At 49.6% G+C, this 23,052-nt stretch overlaps 1 protein-coding gene across 4 annotated transcripts in view; it reads right to left on the bottom strand.

The window, feature by feature from the left end:
* Positions 1–1,255: 1,255 nt before the first annotated feature.
* The window catches only part of CCDC57 (coiled-coil domain containing 57), a 110,559-nt gene continuing 88,762 nt past the window's right edge, over positions 1,256–23,052 (bottom strand). For all 4 annotated transcript variants that reach the window (XM_070390139.1, XM_070390137.1, XM_070390141.1 and 1 more), the window contains one exon: positions 1,256–1,760. In XM_070390139.1, coding sequence (XP_070246240.1) covers positions 1,561–1,760 — 200 coding nt within the window. In that variant the 3' untranslated portion in view covers positions 1,256–1,560. The remainder of the gene's footprint in view (positions 1,761–23,052) is intronic.

Below are 23,052 nucleotides of genomic sequence, written 5' to 3'. Positions count from 1 at the left end.
GCCCAGGATAAGCAGTGCATCAGTGGTTAGGACGTCAATGTGCTTGTGTAGATTTTTATCTTCCCTCTTTTCACAGAAATCAAAGACTGAAACCTAGATAAACAAGATGACATTAATGAAATGTATGCTTTCAAAGGGGCTTGTGGGGGGCTCTGCACCTCTGTAGGCCAGGCTGAGCACCCCACCGTCCTGTGGAGGGGCTGCCCACCTCTGCACCTAGCCAGGGTGCAGACTGGCAGTACACATGCCTCAAGGGCCTGCCCTCTGCTCCTCTTGGCAGGGGGGACACTGTGAGTGAGGCAACGCTCTTCTTTTCCACCGAAATGTGCCCCTTGGGAGGGCTGCCAATTGGCCCCAAGCACAGTAGCTGCAGGTCTTATTCCAGGCCCCAGGAGATGACCCTGAGGACCCTGTGGGCTACTTTGGGAACCCCCTCCCAATCTCCTCACTCCTTGTCCAGGACAGACATGCACTGCAGGGCAGGCACACAGCACTCAGGGCTGGGAGTGAGCTTTGCACAGACCTACTGTGTGCCCAGTAGTTGCCCACAGCTTCTCTGTTGCTCCCTGTCTGATTTCAGCTCAAGTGGGGGGCTTGAGGCTGGCGAGGAGGCCAGGAAGCCTCTCCAGGGGCCTGGGCCCCAGAACAACTGACCATGTGAACACAAGCATGGCATGTGCCAAGTGCTGCCCTGGTGCCAGGCCCAGCTCTTAGCGAAGCTTCCTGGACACACATCCACCTCATGCCCGGGCCCTGCATAAGGGGCCCTGGCCTGACACAGAGGTGGTGCAGCTGGGCTGAGAGCAAAAGGCCAGGATGTCAACCTGCAGCCTCTGGGCTGGAGGTGAGAACGCAGCTCTTGCCCCTCTGTCAGGCCTTGCTCAGGCACTGCCAAGAGCAGGGCTCCCGTGGAGCTCTGAACGCCCGACCTGCGTCCCCAGCCCTGAATCGGGTGCTCCTTCTGTGGATGGCTGGCTTTTCTGCCCACCTACAGGGTTCCCTCAGTCCCCACGTGGACCAGAGAAGGCTCAGCCCTGGTCGCAGAGTGAATCCTGAAACCCGCGTGTTGGTAGCAGGGTCTGCACAAAGTTGAACAGAATTTTCTGCTACGAGATCTCTTGCTCACTCGTCTGTGACATCTGTAGTTCAGGACTGTAACTGGGTTTCTATTTTAAACTCAGATATAAACGGAGTAGTGTGTGTGATGGTACCAAAAGCACTCACGGTCGAACCTTTGAAACACAAGAAACCAGGCCATGAGAGCCACATATGCAAAGCCCTGGAAATCTTTTACTGTCCTTCCCAAGTTCAAAGAAGAATTTGGGATTCGGTGGTCAGTCTGTGAGGTGCCTTAGTAGTTCACCACCCCCACTGTACACACACACACACACACGCGCGCGCGTGCACAGCCCTGACATGGAGACAAAAGCACCGAGGAGGAGGATAGGAAGAAGGACTGACACATTGGATGGAAGGGAGCAGGAGGGGAAAGGGGAAGGCGGGAGGGTGGGGGAGGAGAAAGGAAGGGATCAGAACGGGGACGGGGAGGAGTGGGGTGGGTCAGTCCTTGGAGTTGTAGTTCCGAATCTTGGGGGGCCGCTGGCAGCCTTTATGTTTTGGAGGATGAGCCCTGGGGTGTCTAGTAGGCTTGCCCCTTGTCTGGGCTTCCATCTTCATCCCTTCAACGCCAAAGGCTGCCCACGTCACAGTGGGGCTCCCCTCAGGGTGCTGGAGGCTACAGGCTGTCGGTGCTGGGTGCTCTAGCAGGTGAAGAGAAAAGAGAAAGGAGGGTGAGTCATCACGGGGCAGGAGGATGCGGTGCACATGGAGAGCTGGGTTCAGTGAGTGCTGGCCGAGCTTCTCTCCAGCAGGAACCAGAGATCCCACGTCAGCTTCCTTGTGGGAGCCCACGAAGGCCAGTGTCCTCCAGGGCAATGGCTGTATCTGGAGGTCCTGGCCCTGGTGTCCCGCACAGCGGGTCTGTGTGGACATGTGCTCTCCAGGTGTTCTGGGGGCCTGGACCTGCCCCTCCACTGGGCACACAGGATACTTGGCTGTGAAAACATCTCCTGTCCTGATCATTTCATAATGGGTCCCTCGGAGGTTCCGAGGTTAATGGTTGACTCACGGCACTTCCCAGGCTGTCATCTACCCTGTGCCCTCTGGCCATGCTTGCGAGCATCTCCAGCGGCACAGCAGCCCTGATGCGCGTGGCCAGGCCCAGGCCAAGGACCCTGGAGCTATAGCACATGCTCTAAGTATGGGCAGCCCTCCCTAAATACTGGCAACAACTGTCTTTGCACGAGGGCACTCTAGGTGATGTTTGAAAAGTCCCTTGAGCTTTTCACTGTTTTCCTAGCTTTTAAAACTAAAAATGTATTTCTTAAAAAAAAAAAAATGTACCAGGAAGATGTTATTAAAAAGCAACTGTGAGGCTACAAGACTGTATTGTACAACATGTGGAATGTGGACGGTATTTTGTAATAACTGTAAATGGAGCATAACCTTTAAAAACTGTATACAAATAAATAAAAAATGAAAAAAATAAAAAGCAGTGGTGAGATGATGCAAGCTCAGCGGCTGCTCTCCTTCCTGGGCTGGCCCAGCATGCAGGGTTAAGACGCTGTGCTTCCAATGCAAGGGGCATGAGTTCGATCCCTGGTCGGGGTTGCGATCCTGCATGCCATGTGGCTCAGCCAAAAAAATAAAATATAAAAAATAAAAGAACGCTGACACAGGGCGTCAAGTCAGGATAGGTGGGGCCTGGCTGCCTGGTGCTGGCGTCTCACACATGTGAGACACACTTCAGGGATGCACACCGTCTGCCCAGTGTCACCGAGCCCACCACTGTGGGCCTGGTGGTGTGACACGGAGCAGTCTGGAGGGGTCCGCCCAGCACATGGCCACGTGCTGCACAGGTGGACGACAGGGACCAAACTGGCTCAGACTCCAATCTGGGGAAAGGCCAGCAGAGCAGCCGCACAGCCTCTGGAGGGAAAGAACAGGGTTGGCATGGAGCTGGGTGACAGGAAAGGCCGGGACTTGGAAAGCACACACAGGGCTGTGAGCCAGGCTTCTTGCAGTGACTCCAGCACCATAAGCTGGGCACTGGCCAGGCGTACCCAGGCCCTGGTCCCCTCTCTCGTTTTGTGCCCTTTCTACTCCTCTGGCCTCTGGAGATGTCTGGAGCTGCTTCTCCTTTCCTGGGGGCTTCGGGGGTCACACCCAGTGGCCTCTCCTTGTGCCCTCAGACCCAAAGCTGAGCCAGGTCCTGCTCTCCCCCTGCCCCCTGCCTGCCAGCGCCAGGTCCTGGAGTAGGGTGAGGATGTGGGTCCCTGGATATCCCCAGGTTTCCCTTTACTTCCTGTGGCCATGGCTGCTCCTCCCTCATTGAGAAAGCGCCCATGTCTTTGGTTCTTCAACCCTGGGTGAATTCTTCCTCTCTACACAGAGACCTTCTCACCCTAGACGTCTTTACAACTGCTTGTAAAGGGATCTCTGGTCAGCCCTGTCCTGCTAACTCGGTTTCCTTCTGGAAGGCCATTGCCATTGGGGAGGGTCAGGGTCAGGAGTCTGACCACTGCGATGTGGGGGTCCCTCCCTACAACTTGAGGGACCAGCCCCTTCAAGGGTTCGTGGGCATGACCTGAGTCCATCCCATTGTCTGCCTGGGGGACGAGGCGTAGGGAGAAGGGCCAGCCTAGGGCCCAAGACCTTTGCTTGGGAGGCCGTGCTTCCTGTGGCCAGTGGTTAGGAGCTGATTGCTAGTTCAGCCGGATGCCAAGCAGGCGGTTCCAATGTTTCTGCTGGAAGCACAGGCTGGGCTGACCAACTTGTCTGCCTAGGAGCAGGGCCTCTAAGCTGAAAGGACGGCACAGCCAGCCTTGCAGGGCACTGGTTTCTGCCCCTCTCCCTGCAAAGTCACCCTGAGGGGGTGACTGGCTCCTCCAGGTCAGGTGTCCAGAGCATGGCAGTCCTGGCTCAGGCATGAAGCTGAACAAGTCAGGCCTGCTCGACTTAGGACACTTCCTGTGCCCGAGCCGTGGTCTCTGCTTGAGTGATCTGTGCCCTCATTCAGACTTCACTCAGGGGGTGGGGTGTGGAAGCAAGGCCCCCATGGTGCTCTCTGCCGTCTCCTCCTTGCCTGACCTGTTCTGCTCTCTTTCTGCTCTGGACTTTGATGAGGCTTCAGGGACATTTAAGGGCATAGCACTCGCCCAGCCTTTGGGAAGGTTCAGTGAAATGCCCAAGACCTCCCAGTATGAACCTGGGGGCAGGATGGGGGCTGGGCAGGGGCTGACTGAGTCGAGGGGTTTGTGGGCCTGCCCTTTTGGTGGGTGGTCTTCCCCATGACCTTCCCTTACTGACCTAGAGCCTGGCATGTCTCATGGACCAGAGCCCCGGGGGGAGGAGGGTTAGTCTCCTGTCTCGGGGCCTCCTGGGGCTCTCTGCGCACAGGGGCCTGTAAGGGTCCCAGCTCTCTGGATGCTCGGAGCTCCTGCCCAGCTCCCTTCTCAGTTGTCTTCCCATCTGTCTGTGCATCAGGGTGGCTCTGAGCACAGGCACGTTAGGCCTCTAAAGGCAGTTGGAAAAGCACTCCCTGAGCTCCTGAGAAAGGGGATATGGAGCCATGTGTGCCCTGGTTCTCCAGAACTTTCTGTGGAGCTGGGGCACTACTCAAGACTCAGGTCCCAGTTGTAGCCTTGGCCACAAGGGGCAGGACCTCCTCAGGCTCACTTCAGCCTCTGCTGGTCTTGCTGGGCCTTCCCTCTCCTCTCTGGGGTGATTCCCTCTGGGTGCTGATGGCCCCGCGCTTCTGCTGAGACTTCTCTCCTGCTTCCCTGGGAGCACCTTGAGTCCCCAAGTTCTACATTTCTCAAGTTGGGGGAATTATACCCCCTAGGGCTCCTCACCCTCACCCTGGGCATCCTTGTGAATCAGTGGTTAAAAGTTAGATTCTGTTACACTCCCCGCCCCAAATCCTGTGGGATAGAGCCCCAAGCCTTCAGTGTACGAGGCGCGTCGATGGTGGGTGACATGGACCCCGAGCCTGTCCTGAGCAGCCCTGCCTGCCTGGGAACTGCTGCAGGCCCCTGGTGCAGAGGCTCTGGGCTGATACTTCCAGACTTGACTCCCTTCAGCAGCGTGGAGGAGGGGCAGGCAGGAAATGCCAGATCCTCAGGGCCCTGCAGCCACTCCCAGCCGTGGGCTGGGGGCGCTGACCAGACAGCCCTGGTTAACAGACCAGCATCACCACCCCTGCCCCCCCCACCCCGCACTTCCTGAAGTTAACGCCTGCCGCCAACCCCTGGCTGCCCCTTCTCACCATCATCTTCGGGGGTGTCTCCTCCCTGGTTCTGGGCTCACCCAGGACTGCCTGCTAGTGCCCCTCAGTGCAGCCCCACGGGGCTCCCACCCTGGGCTTCAGGAAGTGCCTCAGGCAGGGGACTTAGAGAGGAAAGGTTCTGTGGCAGAGGAGAGCCAGCACTGCCTCCGTCGTGACCCTACCCCTTCTCGGGCCCTGTCTGAGGCCCAGCTCCTCAGAGGAGAGGGGCTGGGAAAGGCCGCGTCGGGTGGGTGGGCAGAGGGGGTAGGCTTGAGTGCAGGGGCGAAGCAGAGGAGGGGGAAACAGCGCCAGGACAGAGTTCAGGACGCAGGGGGCTGGGGGCGGGGAGGCGGCGGAAAGCAGCGGCTGGGCCTCCAAGCCTGGCTGGTGCCCACTCTGGGACGGGAGAGGGCAGCTGAGTACCCAGGCTGCACCCAGACGATGTGTGTCCTCTGTAAGGTAGTGTGGGGACGGCAGGGAGGGCATGGTGCCACACGGGGGCGGGGGGGTCGGATGTTGATCTGCCTTCTTTTCATAGAGGGGCTTTCCTGGTGGCTCAGATGGGAAAGAATCCTCCCGCAATGCAGGCCTGGGTTCGATTCCTGGGTCAGGAAGATACCGTGGAGAAGGGAACGGCAACCCACTCCAGCATTCTTGCCTGGAGAATCCCACGGACAGAGGAGCCTGGCAGGGTCGCAAAGAGTCGGACGTGACTGAGCGACTAACACACTTCTTTGCATAGAGATCAAACAATGGAAAACAGATGAACAAGGTGACATTCATTAAAAAGCACACTTTCACAGGGGCTCGTGGAGGCTCTGCCCCTCAGTAGGTCAGACCAGGAACCCAAGAATCCTAGGGTCCTCCCATGGAGGGGCTGCCCACCTCTGCACCTAGCCAGGGTGCAGACTGGCAGTACACATGCCTCGAGGGCCTGCCCTCTGCTCCTCTTGGCAGGGGGGACGCTGTGACTGAAGCAACGCTCTTCCTGTCCATAGAAATGTGCCCCTTGGGAGGGCTGCCAATTGGCCCCAAGCACACTAGCTGCAGGTCTTATTCCAGGCCCCAGGAGATGACCCTGAGGACCCTGTGGGCTACTTTGGGAACCCCCTCCCAATCTCCTCACTCCTTGTCCAGGACAGACATGCACTGCAGGGCAGGCACACAGCACTCAGGGCTGGGAGTGAGCTTTGCACAGACCTACTGTGTGCCCAGTAGTTGCCCACAGCTTCTCTGTTGCTCCCTGTCTGATTTCAGCTCAAGTCGGGGGCCTGAGGCTGGCGAGGAGGCCAGGAGCCTCTCCAGGGGCCTGGGCCCCAGAACAACTGACCACGTGAACACAAGCATGGCATGTGCCAAGTGCTGCCCTGGTGCCAGGCCCAGCTCTTAGCGAAGCTTCCTGGACACACATCCACCTCATGCCCGGGCCCTGCATAAGGGGCCCTGGCCTGACACAGAGGTGGTGCAGCTGGGCTGAGAGCAAAAGGCCAGGATGTCAACCTGCAGCCTCTGGGCTGGAGGTGAGAACGCAGCTCTTGCCCCTCTGTCAGGCCTTGCTCAGGCACTGCCAAGAGCAGGGCTCCCGTGGAGCTCTGAACGCCCGACCTGCGTCCCCAGCCCTGAATCGGGTGCTCCTTCTGTGGATGGCTGGCTTTTCTGCCCACCTACAGGGTTCCCTCAGTCCCCACGTGGACCAGAGAAGGCTCAGCCCTGGTCGCAGAGTGAATCCTGAAACCCGCGTGTTGGTAGCAGGGTCTGCGCAAAGTTGAACAGAATTTTCTGCTACGAGATCTCTTGCTCACTCGTCTGTGACATTTGTAGTTCAGGACTGTAACTGGGTTTCTATTTTAAACTCAGATATAAACGGAGTAGTGTGTGTGATGGTACCAAAAGCACTCATGGTCGAACCTTTGAAACAAGAAACCAGGCCAATGAGAGCCACATATGCAAAGCACAGACAATCTTTCACCATCTTTCCCAAGTTAAAAAGCAAATGCCGGGCTTCCCTGGTGGTCCAGTGGTTAAGAACCTGCCTTGTAATGAAAGGAACACCAGTTCGACCCCTGGTCAGGGAAGATCCCACACACCTCGGGGCAATTAACCTGATACACCACCACAACTGCGGCCTGTGCACCTTCGAGCCCGTGCTCCACAACAAGAGAAGCCACTGCAAAGAGAAGCCCACACTCCGCAACGAGAGAGCAGCGCCCGGTCACCGAACTGGAGAACGCCCATGCGCAGCAACAAAGACCCAGAAGCCCCAGCGCAGCCAAAGAGAAGAACAGATAAGTACAACAAATCCCTCATTTCCCAGCATGTTTCACTGTTACTGTGCTTACTTGAAGAATGAATGGTATTCTTATAGGATGTTAATGGAGGACATAATTTGGATCTGCTAAACTTATACATAAACTTCTACATCTTTGTACTGAACTCTGTTAAACACAAAGTTTAAAATCCCTACAGGGATGCAGGCAGGAGGGTTTCTCAAACAAGTGGGATAAAAATTCTGGTTCCGTCTAAGGAGCCACATTGAGAATACTCTTGGGAGAAGTGCTTACATATGGAGAAAAACAAATATAGAAGAAGCTGCCAGACACTTGAGAAATAGGGAAATCAAACCTATACAAACCCACAACAACCCAAAATGAGAATTCCAGACATTGTGGCTGTGATGGGGGTGGGATGGCCAGATGTGGGGAGAAAGGGAGCGCGTAAAGAACATGCCTATGGAGGGGAAACGCAGAAGTGGTAACAAGTGTGAGAAATCAATAGGGCTGTGTAAACACGTGTGAGTGAGTGAGATTATCCTTGGGCAAAAGTAGACTGTGTAACTTATAATGCAGCAGAAGGAAACTTGAATTCTCCGATGAAAGGTAGGAATGTAGAAAAAATAAACAGGAATAAAGTAAACAGATGAGAAATAAATAACATGGAGAATTAAGCCCAATAGATAAATGAGTTAAATTCATCAATGAAGAAAAATTCTCAAGTTGGATTTATTCAAAACAAACAAACAAGATTCAACAAGATGTGTACAGATGTTTTAAACCCATTTAAAACAAAAGACAAGGAGTCCCCTGGTGGTCTAATGGTTAGGAGTCTGTTTGCACTGCAGGGGGCCTCGTCAGGGAATAAGATCTCACATGACTTGTGGTGGTGTGGCCAAAAACAAAACCAAAAAAGATACATAAAAATTGAAAGCAAACAAAAAATAAAATTAGGCACAAACTGTCATAAGGTGTAAAGAAGAACTCTGAGTCCTGGTGAAGGGACAACTTCAAAACACACCAAATAACATCTGAAAGAGAGCTGCAAGGCAAAGTAGATAATCCAAAAACAGGTAGGTGGAGGTTTTAATCACCCCTATTGATCATAAACCCATACAGAGACGGCAAAGACTTAGTCAACGGAATTAATTAGTTTGAGTTATTAGACACAGAGATGTCTAAACTAGTAGGCAGATAGTACACTTTCTTTTTTTTGCCAAACACAGACCATACACAGAATCAGACCACATATACTCTTTGCAGCCCCATGGACTGTAGCCCACCAGGTTCTTCTGTCCATGGGATTCTCCAGGCAAGAATACTGGAGTGGGTTGCCATTTCCTTCTCCAGGGGATCTTCCTGACCCGGGGATCGAACCTCGTCTCTTATGTCTCCCGCACTGGCAGGCAGGTTCTTCATCTCTACTGCCACCTGGAAAGCCCCTCAGGCCACAGGGCAAGTCTCCATTCATTCCAAATAGAATATGAATACAATAAAGTTAGAAACCAACATCAAAATCTCCCCAAATCCCTTCTGCTTGCACACTAATTTATTACTGAATAATCCTTGAGTTATGTAGGAAACCATATGGTGAATTCAAAAAATATTTAGAATTGAATCTCACAATTTGTAGGACATAGCTCAAGCGGCTGCCAATACACTTATCTGGAAATACTAACATCTCATCTACCAGGAGATGAACTAGCCTTCAGGGGGAGAAACTGGAGAGAAAGGAACAGAACGAACTTGGGAACAAGAAAAAGGAAGTCGTAGCATTAAAGGCAAGATTCAGTGAAATGGAAACTCCAAGAAAACAAGCAGCACAGAGCATCAACAGAACCCAAACTGTTGTCTGCAGAGATGAATAAGATTAACCTCTGCCAAGATGGATCCAAAAAAAAAAAAAGGGAGAGAAAATGAACATGGTAGGGGAAGACTGGGTAAAAATGAATGTTATAAACACCTGTTCACTAGTAAGTTAATAAAATCTAGATGAAATGGAAAGTTCCAAAACCAGTAAAAAAAAAAAAAAAAAGCATTTAAATATCCAATAATTAATAAGAAAATTGAAATGATGATCAAAAACTTCCCTCCCCAAAGACTTTTGGCTCAGATGGCTTTACAGGAGGTTCTACTGAGTTTTCAAAAGAAGAGATCCAAATTTCAAGGAATAGTCAATTTCTGTCTTATTCCAACTACTCAGAAAAGTAGAAAAAGAGCTCACTACATTTCTAAACCAGATAAATACAAGCCAAAGGAAAAAAAAAATCACAGGAATATTTAACTTATAAATGTAGCTATAAAAACTATATATATCAACATTAGCAAGCCAAATTAGTATTAAAATATATCAAGTATAGTTTATCCCAATAATGCAAGGCGGGTTCCATATCAGAAAATCTACCACCGTATTTCACCACAATAAGAAAAAAATATATATATGATTATCTTAATCAATGCAGGAAAACATCTGATGAGGTTTAACACTTATTCATGACGAAAAATCTTGGTAAATCAAGAACGTAAGGGAAAAATTTTAACTTGACAGAGGTTATATTTAAAAATTCACGGCAAAAAAAAAAAAAAAAAATTCACGGCAATCACTTTAGTGTAAAATCAGCCTCAATCTCTTCAAGTCAGAGAATGAGACAAGATGCCCCTGATGACACTCCTGTTAACACGGTTTCAGGGCCCCAACCAGCTCTGTAAGGAAATTAAATGAAACAGGACTACAAGCACTGAAGGAAAGAAACAGTCACTGTCTGAAGACACCAGGATCATCCACTTAGGGAAAAAAGCACCGCAAGACAAAGTGTTGGTGCTTCCCTCATAGCTCAGTTGGTAAAGAATCTGCCTGTAACGCAGGAGACCTCGGTTTGATCCCTGGGTCGGTCAGAAAGATCCCGTGGAGGAGGAAATGGCAACCCACTCCAGTATTCTTGCCTGGAGAATCTCATGGACAGAGGGGCCTGGCGGGCTGCAGTCCATGGGGTCGCAAGAGTCGGACACGACTTAGCGACTACACCACCACCACCAAGGAAGTTCAGCAAGAAGGACGGGCAGATGAGCCTGCTATGTACTACAGAGCACTTCTCTGGAGAACTGTGACCTTCCAGCAAATAGAATAAGTATTGGAAACCGTAAGAGAACTCTAAGTCAGCCTGCCCTATTTTGAAAATGAAGTCTCGCTGGAACACAGCTTGATATGCCCCGTCGTGGCTGTCTGTGGCCAGAGGGTGGCTGCTCTTCCCACTGCTGCTTCTGCTACCAGCGCCTCGGGGCCCTCCCTCTCTTGACAAAGTGTGAAATGTGCAGTGTTCTCCAGAGAGCAAATAACCCCTTATGGATAAAAACAAAACAAAAACAGAAGTGGGTGGGTTTGTTCTACACACTGATTCTATACTTTTTTTTTTTTTTTAAGTTGAGTTACTATTTCTTGAAACAAAGTCTTGAGTGCAGGCTTGCAGGAAAGGACAGCCCTGGCTGGGATGAGCGTAGGATGCCAAAGGCTCTTCCACCCCTCCCACCTTCAGGGCTCTTGAGGCCCTTCCAAGAGGCTCTGGGGCCCCGCTGGGAGGGCACTGTCGACAGTAATGACCTCCCTGAGGAGTCCTGAGTGCCCAGTGGAAGATAATTAAGAGGGCCTGAGTAAATTGATACGAATTACAAGAATTCTGCAAGGATCTGCAGTGGTGTGAGGAGAGTTGACACTGGGTGTCTGTCCTACTTTGGCTCTTCTTGATTTTGCCTGGAACAGACGTAGATAACCCAGCGTAGAAACCAAGATCAGGAGGGGCCATGCAGTGGGAGAGAGACAGAACATCGAGAGCAGAAGGCCAGAGTTCTCCAGAATATGCTGCTCCCAGCTGCTGTCTGGGTGATGCCGAACATAGGAGATCTTTTGCGTTTTTTTTTTTTTAATAACTTCCATTGAGCTATAATTTATATACAATAAAACGCACCCATTTTAGGGGTACATTTCAATGGGTTGTATAAAATCTATACATCTATGTCTATGGAACATTTCCTTCAACCCCAAACATCCCTACTCCCAGCCTGAAGCAACCACCGATCTGCTTTTTGTCATCACTGACTATGTAGGTCGTTTCTAGAAGTTCACATAAAAAAGAGTACCCTAGGGGGATTCCCTGGTGGCTCAGAAGATGAAGAATCCACCTGCCAATGTAGGAGTACAGGTTTGATCCCTCATCTGGGATCAGCTAGGCTTGTGCCCCACAACTATTGAGCCAGAGTTCAAGAGCCTCAGAGCTGCAGCTACTGAGCCCATGAGCTGCAGCTGCTGAAGCCTTTGCGCTCTGCAGCCTGTGCTCCACAAGAGAAGCCACTGCAATAAGTTCGTGCACTGCAGCTAGAGAGTGGCCCCCACTGACTGCACCTAGACAAAAGCCCATGCAGCAACAAAGACCCAGCGCAGCCAAAAATAAAAACATTAAAAAAAAAAGTACACTAGGGACTGCTTGATGTCTGGTTCTTCCAGAGATCAAAGCAATGTTTCTGAGGTTCAGTCCTGTTGTCATTATGTACTGGTAGTTCTTTTGCTTGTCGAGCAGGAGTACAGCATACTTGTTTTGTCCCTCAATCGTGTCCGACTCCTGCAAGCCCGTGGACAGTAGCCTGCCAGGTTCCTCTTGTCCATGGGATTTTCCAGGCAAGAATACTGGAGTGGGTTGTCATTCCCTTCTCCAGGGGATTTTCCAGACCCAGGGATCCAACCCACATCTCCTGCATTGGCAGGCGGACTCTCTACCACTGACCATCAGCAGATAAATGGAGAAGCAGCACATCACACTGCTCCACAGCAATCTGATTTTCCATTTACCTGCCGATGCACACTTGAGTTGTTTCCATCGGACATTCGTGTTAAGGCCTTTGGGGCGTGAATGTTTCTCTTACATGGTTACCATGGAACTGAATGGCTGAGTCGTGTAGCACGTTTTTTGCTTTTTGATAGGTAAGAAGTGGATTTATTTAGAGAGAAACACACTCTCCAGACACAGTGTGGACCATCTGAGGAGGCGAGAGCAACTGCAAGTTTGTTTTTTTTAAGAAACTGCCAGACTGTTTTCCAAAGCAGTTGACCACCCTGCGTTCTCTCAAGCAGTGTGAGTTCCAGCGGCTCCCTGTGTTTGCTACAACGATTGTACTGATATCACCATATTATTGTAAGGTTTCGGTTGTCTGAGTGACTGTAGTGGCACCTCAGTTCAGTTCAGTTCAGTTGCTCAGTCGTGTCCGACTCCTTGCGACCCCATGAGTCACAGCACGCCATGCCTCCTCACTGTGGTTTAAATTTGCATTTCCCTGATGACTGAGTATCTTTCATGGGCTTGCTGGTCATTTGTATCTCTTCTTTTTTGAAGTGTCTTCTGTAGTATTTTGGCTGTTTTAAAAATTGGGCTTATTTATTTACCACTAAGTTGTAAAGTTCTTTGTATATTCTGGATCAGGTCCTTGATATGTGTTCAAATATTTTCTCCCAGCTTATCTTTTCACCTTCTTGAGAGTGTCATTGCAGAAGCAGAACTTTAACATTTTGATGAAGCCCAATCCATCAAATTTTTTTCTTTTAAGGTTGAGACTTTTTTCTATCCTAAGAAATTTTTGTCTATCCCAAAGTCACAAAGATCTCCTATGATTTCTTCTAGACGTTTTATAGCTTTTTTAAATATTTATTTATTTGGTGATGCTGGGTCTTAGTTGTGGCATCCAGGATTTTGGATATTTACCGTGGCGTTCAGGATCTTTTTTTAGTTTTAGCATGTAGGATCTTTAACTGCAGCGTGTGGGATCTAGCGTCCCGATCAGGGATCAGATCTGGGCCCCCTGCATTGGGAGTGCAGAGTCTTAGCCACTAGACCACCAGGGAAGTCTCTTCCTGCCTACTCTTGAATTTGTGTTTTTAAATCCCATTTTATCTCTACTACAACCCTATTAGCTATACATCTTTGTGCTTTTTGTTTGTTTTGTTGTTTTTGAATGTTGCTCTATGGTATATACATTTTTAGTTTGTCACATTCTACCCTGAAGTAGTAGTATACAAGTTCACGAATAAGAGCCCGACAGGAGTGTACTTTCTTTTCCCCTTCCCATCATTTATGCCACCTTGTCGTATGTTTCACTTGTATATGTATCACAAATCCCATCATACACTGTCATCACGTGTGCTTTAAACAGCCAGTGATCTTCCAAAGAAAACCGTAAGCCTATTTCCATTATTTATCCACAAACTCACCTGCTGCCTCTGTATTTCTCTCTGATGACCCCAATTTTCATTTGCCATCATTTCCTTTGCCTGAAGGATGTCCTTTACTATTTCTTGTAGTGAAGGTCTGCTGGTGATGGATTCTATCTGGTTTGTCTGTGAACGTCTTTATTTTGCCTCCATTTTTAAAGGATCTTTTTGCTAGATACAGAATTCTACTTTGTGAGCTCCTTTTTCTTTCGGCTTGGAGACAATTGATGATCCCTTGTTGTCTCGTAGCTATAGTTTCTGAAGAGAAGTCTGTCATAATTTTTATCTTCATTCATCTTTAAGTAATGTGTCTTTTCTTTGACTGTTTTTAAGATTTTACTTTATTGCTGATTTTCAGAAACTTGGTTATGATATTCCCTGGATTGAATTTGTGCCTGTGTGTTTATCCTGGTGCTTGGGGTTGACAAATTTTTTGAATCAGTGAATTAGGAGTTTTCATCAAATTTAGGGGGAAAAAAAGGGCATCATTTCTTCAAACATTCTTTCTGCCCCTCCTTCTTCCCTGTTAGACTGGTGGATGCTCTCTTTCAGGTTGCCAGAGCTGTTTCTGTGCCCTCTGTTTTCTCTCTGTGTGTCACTTCGGGTTGATTCTATTGCTATGTCTTCAAGTTCCTTGTTTTTCCTTCTGCTGTCTCTATTCTACTGTCAATCCCATCCGATGTGTTTTCCTTACAAATACTGTATTCTTCAATCTCTGGAAGTGTTGTTTGGTTCTTTTTTATAGTTTCAGTTCTTATCATTGTTTTCCTTTAAATACCTGAATATAGTCGTAACAGTCATTTCAACATCTTTGCTTGCTTGCTTCCTCATTTCTGTCATTTCTGGACCTCTTTTCATTGAATGCTTTTCCTTTTGGCTTTGGATCACATTTTCCTGCTTCGTCACAAGTCTTGAAATTTTTAACTGGCTATTGTACATTTTAGGTATTGTGTTGGAATTTGTCTTTTTAAGAATGTTGAGCTTTGTTTTACAGGCTGTTAGGTTCTCATTTCGTCATTTCAAAGACTGTTTTTGAGCCTTTCTAGGGTAAGTCTAGATGAGTCTGCACTTCAGAGACACATAGCTCTATGACCAAGGTGTGACTTCTCTGGGTCTCCAACGAATGAAGGCTGGAGATTGACTATCTCCCCACCATCTTAGAGGTCTGGAAATGGTTACCCTTACAAGCTGCTTATCTTCCCTTTGCCTGAATTTGTGGAGTTTTATTCTGCACATCAATGAACCAGGACACGGTAAAGAGGTAAAGACTCAAGACAATTCCTACAAGGATTTCTGGAGCTCTCTTCTGTGTACCCCGCCCCATCCCCACCCCCTCCCCACGAATCTTTCCTGCAACTTCCAGCCCCTCTGCCTTCCCAGACACCCATTCTCGCTTCCTCCACCAGAGAAGGCACTGCGCCTTGCTTGGAACTCCCTTCCCTGTGACTGAGCCCAGAAGATGCCTCGGGGCAGAAAGCCAGGGGGCCCGACAGGCGCCTCGTTTGTCTTCCTCGTTCAAGGATCCCGGTCCTCTGCTACCTATTTTCCCACGTCTGAAAACAGCTGTTTCACATATTTCGTCTATGCAGAGGTGGATGTTAATGTATAGTCCTTAGTCTGGCCAAGAGTAGGAGTGAATGCCAGTCATGCTGTGGCCCCAGAAAAAACAGCACTGAAGTAGACGCCAACTTGGCTACATCAAAGTATTTACTTTGTTTTAAAAGTTATTTCAACACAAGTTTTTTTCCCAAGTGGCAGGAAAAGCTGTTTCATCATAACAACTTCAAAAAAGAGCTAACAAAGATCTATTTGACTGTGTGTGTGTGTGTGTGTGTGTGTGTGTGTGTGTGTGTGTGTGAGCGAGTGCGCACATGCTCAATTGTCTCTGACTCTTTGCAACCCACTGGACTGTACCTTGCCAGGCTCCTCTGTCCATGGGATTTCCCAGGCAGGAATACTGGAGTGGGTTGCCATTTTCTCCTCTAGGGGATCCTCCCAGACCAAGGTCAAAACCTGCATCTCTTGCATCTCCTGCTTTGGCAGGTGGATTCTTTACCATGGTGCCACCTGGGAAGCTCCTATTTGACCCTATATTTCTCAAAAAGTTTAGAGGATACTTTACGTCCTAAAAAGTCTCAGGTTATAATAAGCAGTAAAGGCGGGAAGCTGGAGTTGCTCACCTAATTCAAGATACTGCATGGCTCCCTTCTTGGACCAGAACCCTGGTTCTTAGATTTCTCTGGCTGCAATTACAGAAGATGCTAAAGGGTGGTGCACACTGGTAGACCTGGCTCTCTCATTCAGTCCCATCCTAAGAGTAGTAATGTGCAGAGCCAAAAGGACAAATGTGATGCTGGCAAACAGGGCAGGGCCCTTGTGATCCCCCCGCTCCCCGGTGGATGCTGGAAGAGTCCTGGTCACGCTGCTCAGTGGGCGCGCCTGGGGTGCCTGAAACTGCTCTCCTCACTCAGCCCCTGGGTTTACTGAGAAACATAAAGTTTCTGTGGGGAGGCCAGATCGTGATGCTCCTGGTCTTGAGAGTGTGCAGGCAAGGCGACTCAAAGGTCCTGTGTTCAGAGTGTGTTTGTATGTCCTCAGAGCACGGCTGAGCTGGCAGACCCATGGCTGAATCAGTCTGCCTTCAGAGAAAGGCCCCAAACGCTGCTTCTGAGTCCAAGCATCCTTCAGGGGAGGCCTGGAACAGTCTCCACTCAAAAATACACAATGCCAGAGTAAGCTGGTATCCTCAGGGCCCACTCAGCCCTATTCAGTGACTGGTGACACCCTGAAGAACGGCTCCTAACCACAAAGATGAGACCAAAGGAACCCGTACGTTGGTTCTGCAGTCAATCACGACTCTCAGAGCAGGAGAATCTCAGTTTACCTGGCAGTCACTTTATTCTGGGTCTGGGAAGGCGCTTTGCTGGAGGCTGTCCCCTGGAGCTGGCGGCCACACAGACCATGTACCACTGGGCATGGCTGGATCTGGCTCCCAGGGTTTTCTGTAGCTTACAGACTGAGCTGCAATTTGGCCTGTATGTTTTAACTAGTTGCCAATATTAAAAAACTGAAACATTCCATATAAAAAAATGGGGCTTCCCAGGTGGCTCAGCGGTAAAGAATCTGCCTGCCAATACAGGAGACATGGGTTTGATCCCTGGGTCGGGAAGATCCCCTGCAGGAGGAAATGGCAACCCACTCCAGTATTCTTGCTTGGAAAATTCCATGGACAGAGGAGCCTGGGGGGCCATAGTTCAGTGAGTCACAAAAGAGTCAGATACGACTAAGTGACTGAGCACCATATAAAAAAACCAGACTTCTAACACCTCTTAAAAAGTGGGAAGATCTGGCTTATTGAACCCGCACTGCTGTGCAGGGACTGCCATGGAGTAGCATCATCAACTGCTTCTGCTGGACAAGCTGGCTGGTCAGGCCCCCACCACCCGCTGGCCAAGTACTGCCCAGCGGCTGGTCAGGCCCCTCCGACCTGCTGGCCAAGTACTGCCCAGCAGTCAACATGGTCCTGCCTCCCTTCACTCAGCCACCTGTTGCCTGGCACCCAGGGCACTATCATCTGGGACCTTCTTCAGTTCTGTGGGCTCACGGGCAGCAGTTGGACAGTTTGGATTCTGATCCTGATTCATGAACGGGGGGCTGTGTGACCTTGAGCAAGCAGCGTTAACATCTCTGGGTCTCGTCATCTGAATGTCAAGCCTTGGCCTCCAGGAGCTGTTGGAAAAGGATCCGCAGTGGTGGGCAGAGTGATGTCTGGGCTGATGGCAGCACTGGGCCCTATATGAGCAGACACTGAGTTGAGAACAGGAAGTGGTTGGTTACTTGCTTCCTGGATCCTCAGAACAGCCGGGCAACTAGGATTTAGGTGCTATCTCTACAGTGAGATCTGCACAGAAATGTTCTTATTACACAGGGTTTAAAAATAACTTTGGATTAGCAGCAGTTAACAGGCTCATGCATGCTTCATCTTAAAATTTTGTGCAACCCTTGTTAAAGGAAAAAAAAATTAATTTCAGGAGAAACTAATATGATTTTCAAAAGAACAAACATTTAAAGAGAAAAAAAACCCCAACCCTTTAAAAGCTTTGTCCCCTTTCGTTCATCCTCAGTGAGTGGGGAGCACCCAGGGGGAAGAGCCTCTACCCAAGAGAATGTAGGGCTCACAGCCGGACTGCTCAGGACCATCTAAGACCCCATGGTAGAAACTTGAGGAGTGCCGCAGGGGGCTGGTGCTCAGAATGCTGGAATGGGGGAAGGTGTGTCCGGCCCCCAGGGCAGGGAAAGGCAGCTCCTCTCTTTCTGAAGGAATGTTTGCATTCCTTAGGAGCTTCTGCCCATTATCTGTGTGACCCCAGGGATAACCTTGGCCCCTGTGGACCGTCTGCCTGAGGATAAGGTCAGGCGTCTCTGCTCTGGAATTCCAGGGGGTGGGGAGAGGGTTTGGATGTGAGAACTCTGGCCTGGGCGGTGACTCACTGCCAGAGGTCTTGGAGTCCTCCTTTGGAAAGGGGACCCACTGACTAGATGGCATGGGTTTATGGTGGGAGTGGCTGCCTTAGCACAGGTGGGCACCTGGCAGGCACTCAACAAACATTTGCTTCTAGCTGGACTCTTTAAAAAAAAAAAACATTCGGACTGCATTTATTTGTAAAAATCATGTCCCGCTCCTCCCCGCATCCTGCACCCAATGCCCTCCCCAGAGCAGGGGCCACAGCCTCTTCTAAGGCACTTTTCTACCCTTGGTGTTCTGACTTCAAGACCACAATGAATATGCATTTTCTTCTGTTGCCACCTTTCATGGTCACCGTAAAAAAGGGTACAAAACTGAACAACACACAAACCACACATAAAATGCCCAATCTTACCCATAATTTAAAAACTGCAACTAAAACCCATCAGATCAGATCAGACCAGATCAGTCGCTCAGTCGTGTCCGACTCTTTGTGACCCCATGAATTGCAGCACGCCAGGCCTCCCTGTCCATCACCAACTCCCGGAGTTCACTCAGATTCATGTCCATCGAAAAAACCCATACTGAAATACTATTTTTTTAACCTATGAAACTGGCAAAAAAAAAAAAAGCTTGAGAAAAATCTACCAGTACAGGTGTGAGGAGACGGGATTTACACCCTGTGGCCACGAACATGAATTGCACCAACTCTCTGAGGGTGATTTGGTAATACCTCCCAGAGCTCAGACCACTCATATCTTTGACCCAGAGATTTCACTCCTAGACACTCACCTGTCTACACATTCCCATAAGCAACCACCCACACCAGCAGATTCATGGCAGTACTGAAAACTAGAAGCAACCCAAGTGTCCGTGAATGTCAGACAGGTAAAAGGAAGTACTCACACACAGGACCACTGAACTACTTACTGTAAAGATCTGTGAGCTCAGTGTCAACCAAAATGGAGAAACACTACAGACAGAAACTTAAACAGCAGCAAGAGGATATACACACACACATTTAAATATAAGCTTCCATAGCCACAGAGTACAGAGCACATCTGGAGAAGAGCAAGGGAACCAGACAGAAGGCCAGGTGGGCAGGGGAGGAGTGGTGGAAAGGACTGATGTCCACTGAAAACCCTCTACGCTATTTTGGTTTATTTCTTAGCCAATGGAGTGTCACTCATGCTGGAGGAGGTCTGGAGCCCCTCTGCTTCAGCGGACACGCCACGGCGTCGTGCTGAGCTCGGCTGCCTGCACACACAGCACGGACACGAGGGAGGCCACTGACTCCAACAGCCCCTGGGACAGAGTCACCAACAAACGCCCTCCAAGAAGGCCAGGCGGCGGGGCCTCCCCCCAGGCCTGCTCTGCTGGCAGGTCAGACGCCCGTACTTTCTGGTGCTGCCTTGGCTGAGTGTTTTTGCCACTTTGCGTATATCTGGTCAACTTGGATGAGTTATTTATATGTGGCTGACCCTTGTCATGTTGCTTAAAAATGTCCTTCTAGTTGGGTTATTTTTGAAAAGGTTAAAAAAGAAACATCTTAGAAATCTGTGATTTTTAAGTTACATCTAAGATGATATAACCTTTACAACTGATACAGTCATTTGTAAGTAGTTCTAATTCGGTGTAGTTTTAGGTTTGATTTAAGGCATTTAGCTGGGCCTGGGCTGCATTTTAGTGTGTGGTCTGGAGGCAGGCGGTGAGGACAGAAGCATGCTGCATCCCCACCCTGCTGGGTCTGGGGCTCTGATCTGTAGACTCTGGAAGGAAGGGCTTCTGCTCTGTGCCTGCCCCCCAGCCATCATCAGGCTGGGTCTCCCTACTCCCTCTTCCCCATGCATTTTATTGCTCTCAAACTTGAAAACCCACTTCTTTAGCTTCAAGCAAAATTCTGTCCCTATTTCATTGAATTACACTAACTGTTTACTTCAATTAGGAGAAAACAGCTGTCTTTATAATATTTAATACTCCATCCAGGAAGAGTCTGTCTTTCAAATCTGATACTTCTTAGACAATGCATGGTGGTTTCTCTAATCACACACACTTCCTGAGCCTCTGGATCCTTGCGCTGTGGACACGAGGCCTTGCTGGACTCCCATTCTTTGCAGTTATCTCTCTGCACATCCTGACTGAGCACCTATTGTGTACCTACCTGTCTGTGCTGGCCAGGGGACAAGGATCAAGGAAGCTGCCCCACCTCCACATTCTTCCAGCAGAGAGGAGGACAGAGTCAAGCTAAATGAGAAAAACAGCAAGTGATCTGGAGACTAGCATTAAGTGGGAAGAAGACAGGAGACAAGCAGGGGGTGAATTTTGGAGGAGGTGGTGAGGGAGGGCTTTAGAGAAGAGGCGGTTGCTAGGGAGAGGAAGGTGGGGCATGCCCACCCACGTGCACAAGGGGCTGCATGCCTGTACAAGGTGGGGTGGGAGGGGGTGCAGCACGGAGCTGGGCTGCTTGTGTCTGGGGACAAGGGGTGATGGGATCAGAGTCCCAGAGCCACAGTGGGCAGGAAATGGTGGGGGGCAGGAGGGAGAGAGGAGGGAGTGAAGTGGGGGGAGAGGGGTGGGGAAGGTGAGAGGAGGCTAGGCATGGAGAGACTACACCCATCAGATCAAAGATCCAGGAGGATGGAGGAGGGGTTGTAGTGGCCCTGGGGTCTGGGGTGTGGCAAGGCCCAGGGTGTCAGGCTGCAGCCTTGCCTTGAGAGCAGGCTGCAGCAGGACTTGGCCAGGCCAGACCTGCAAAGCGGCAGTTCTGTGTGCTTGTGGCCGGATAGGGAGTGGGGCAGGGGCGGGGCAAAGGGGGGGGACGGCGGGATGGGGGTGGGTGGCAGGGACAGGTGGGGCAGGTAGGGGCAGGGCAGAGGTGGGAGGGTCAGCTCTGGTCTCACTTCAAAACCAAGAGGAGTGTGGCTTTTCAGCACAAAAACCTCCCTCCGTCCTGAGAAATACCATATAGTTCTTCATGTTATTAATGCAGATGCCACAACTTGGCAAACTATTTCATTATCACTTTTAACTCTGTTCATGACTGCTAGGTCTCACAGTCTGCTATTTACAATGTGCTGAAAATGTTAAAAAAAAAAAAAAAGCAGAGGGCAAGACATTCCACTTTCCAGAATGGAGCTTCCAGACTGCTTGACTGCGGACCAATACCCACACCATCCTTTATCATAAATGCTAACATGCTTACATCTTAAACCAAGTTGTGGTTATCATTTGAGTCACCAATAAGGTTTTAAAAAGTACTCTTATACAAAGTAGACATATCAGGTAGTTAAATTATGCATGCTCAAACATTCAAGATTACAAGGAGAGCATAAAGAAGCTTTGTGGGAGCTTAAAACAGCTAAACTGCATTAATTTCAATCTTTCTTCCAAACCAAACCAAACCTTTCACAGGGTGAACCAAAAGCCTAGGCAGCAATCATTCTTACTTTTTTACTGCAAAGAAAAAGAAGTAGCAGCTTCAACCGCTATAGGCAGGTGTCAACACCTTCCCCTGCACAGACTCAGCTGCAGCGCACTTATAGCCCTTTCTCAGCTTTCTTGCCAAGGAATCCCAATGCTGTTTAGTTTCACGCAGTAAGTTCTCAGGGTCTAAGACAGTCTCCCGTGACTGGTCAAGAGAGGCCACATGACCCGGGCAGCCAGTGAGATGGAAGAGCGAGTCCAGGAGCTCTAGGGAAACTTTCCAACTAAAAGAAAGAAAAGCAGGAAGACAGAAGTAGGTCTTCTGATGTGATGCTTGGAGCTGCTGCAGCCATCTTGAAACCATTAGGAGAAAAGAGCCTCAGAGAAGTCAGCTTTTGAAAAAGAGGAGCCATTTACTTTGGCCTTGACATCCCGCTGCTGTGCATGCACACTGTGTGTCAGAAAGGTTATGAAGATGCTGGCCGCTTTGGCTCCCTCCTCCTCATTCAGTGACCATGTGTGCTTATCAATGGGTGCATGATCAGATAACGGTTGGGGAGATGCCTAATGCCACTTTCATCAGGTTGTGCTGTAACTTGTAGCCAAAAGCATTTAAACTAATACACACAACCCCTGCCTCCTTCCCACTGCTCCGGGGCGGTGCTGGCGGGGATACTCCTCTCATCCCATCACGGTCATCACTTTCACCTCCAGCCACAAGTGGGCTGTTCTTGCCCTGATCCAGGCCCTGCTGTCCATGAGGCCCTGCTAGGCTGATGGCGCCACCCTTACTTGTCCCTGCTTCACTTGTCACATGAGACCCTTCTTTTTTTTTTTTGCTAATATTTATTATTTTATTGATTTGGCTGTGCTGGGTCTTAGTTGCAGCATGCGGGATCTTCAGTTGTGGCATGCGAACTCTCAGTTGCAGCACGTGGGATCTAGCTCCCTGATCAGGGATGGAACTTGGGCCCCTGGCATTGGGAGCTCGGAGTCTTAGCCACTGGGCCACCAGGGAAGGCCCTGTCAGATGATAGTTTTGCACTTCTCTTTCTACCTCCTCCTCCACCTCCTCCTCCACTCAGAGTCTGTGGCTTTGCCCTGTACTTGAAAGGAAGACCTGCCTCTTGAGAAATCTGTATGTAGGTCAGGAAGCAACAGTTAGAACTGGACATGGAACAAGAGACTGGTTCCATATTGGGAAAGGCTGTACTTATTATCTCCTTGCTTATTTAACTTATATGCAGAGTACATCATGAGAATCACTGGGCTGGAAGAAGCCCAAGCTGGAATCAAGATTGCCAGGAGAAATATC

This window comes from Bos mutus, chromosome 19 (genome assembly GCF_027580195.1).
Source record: "Bos mutus isolate GX-2022 chromosome 19, NWIPB_WYAK_1.1, whole genome shotgun sequence".
Taxonomy (NCBI): domain Eukaryota; kingdom Metazoa; phylum Chordata; class Mammalia; order Artiodactyla; family Bovidae; genus Bos; species Bos mutus.
The sequence above is the reverse complement of the archived record's forward strand: the minus strand, read 5'-3'. Positions and strand labels throughout refer to the sequence as shown.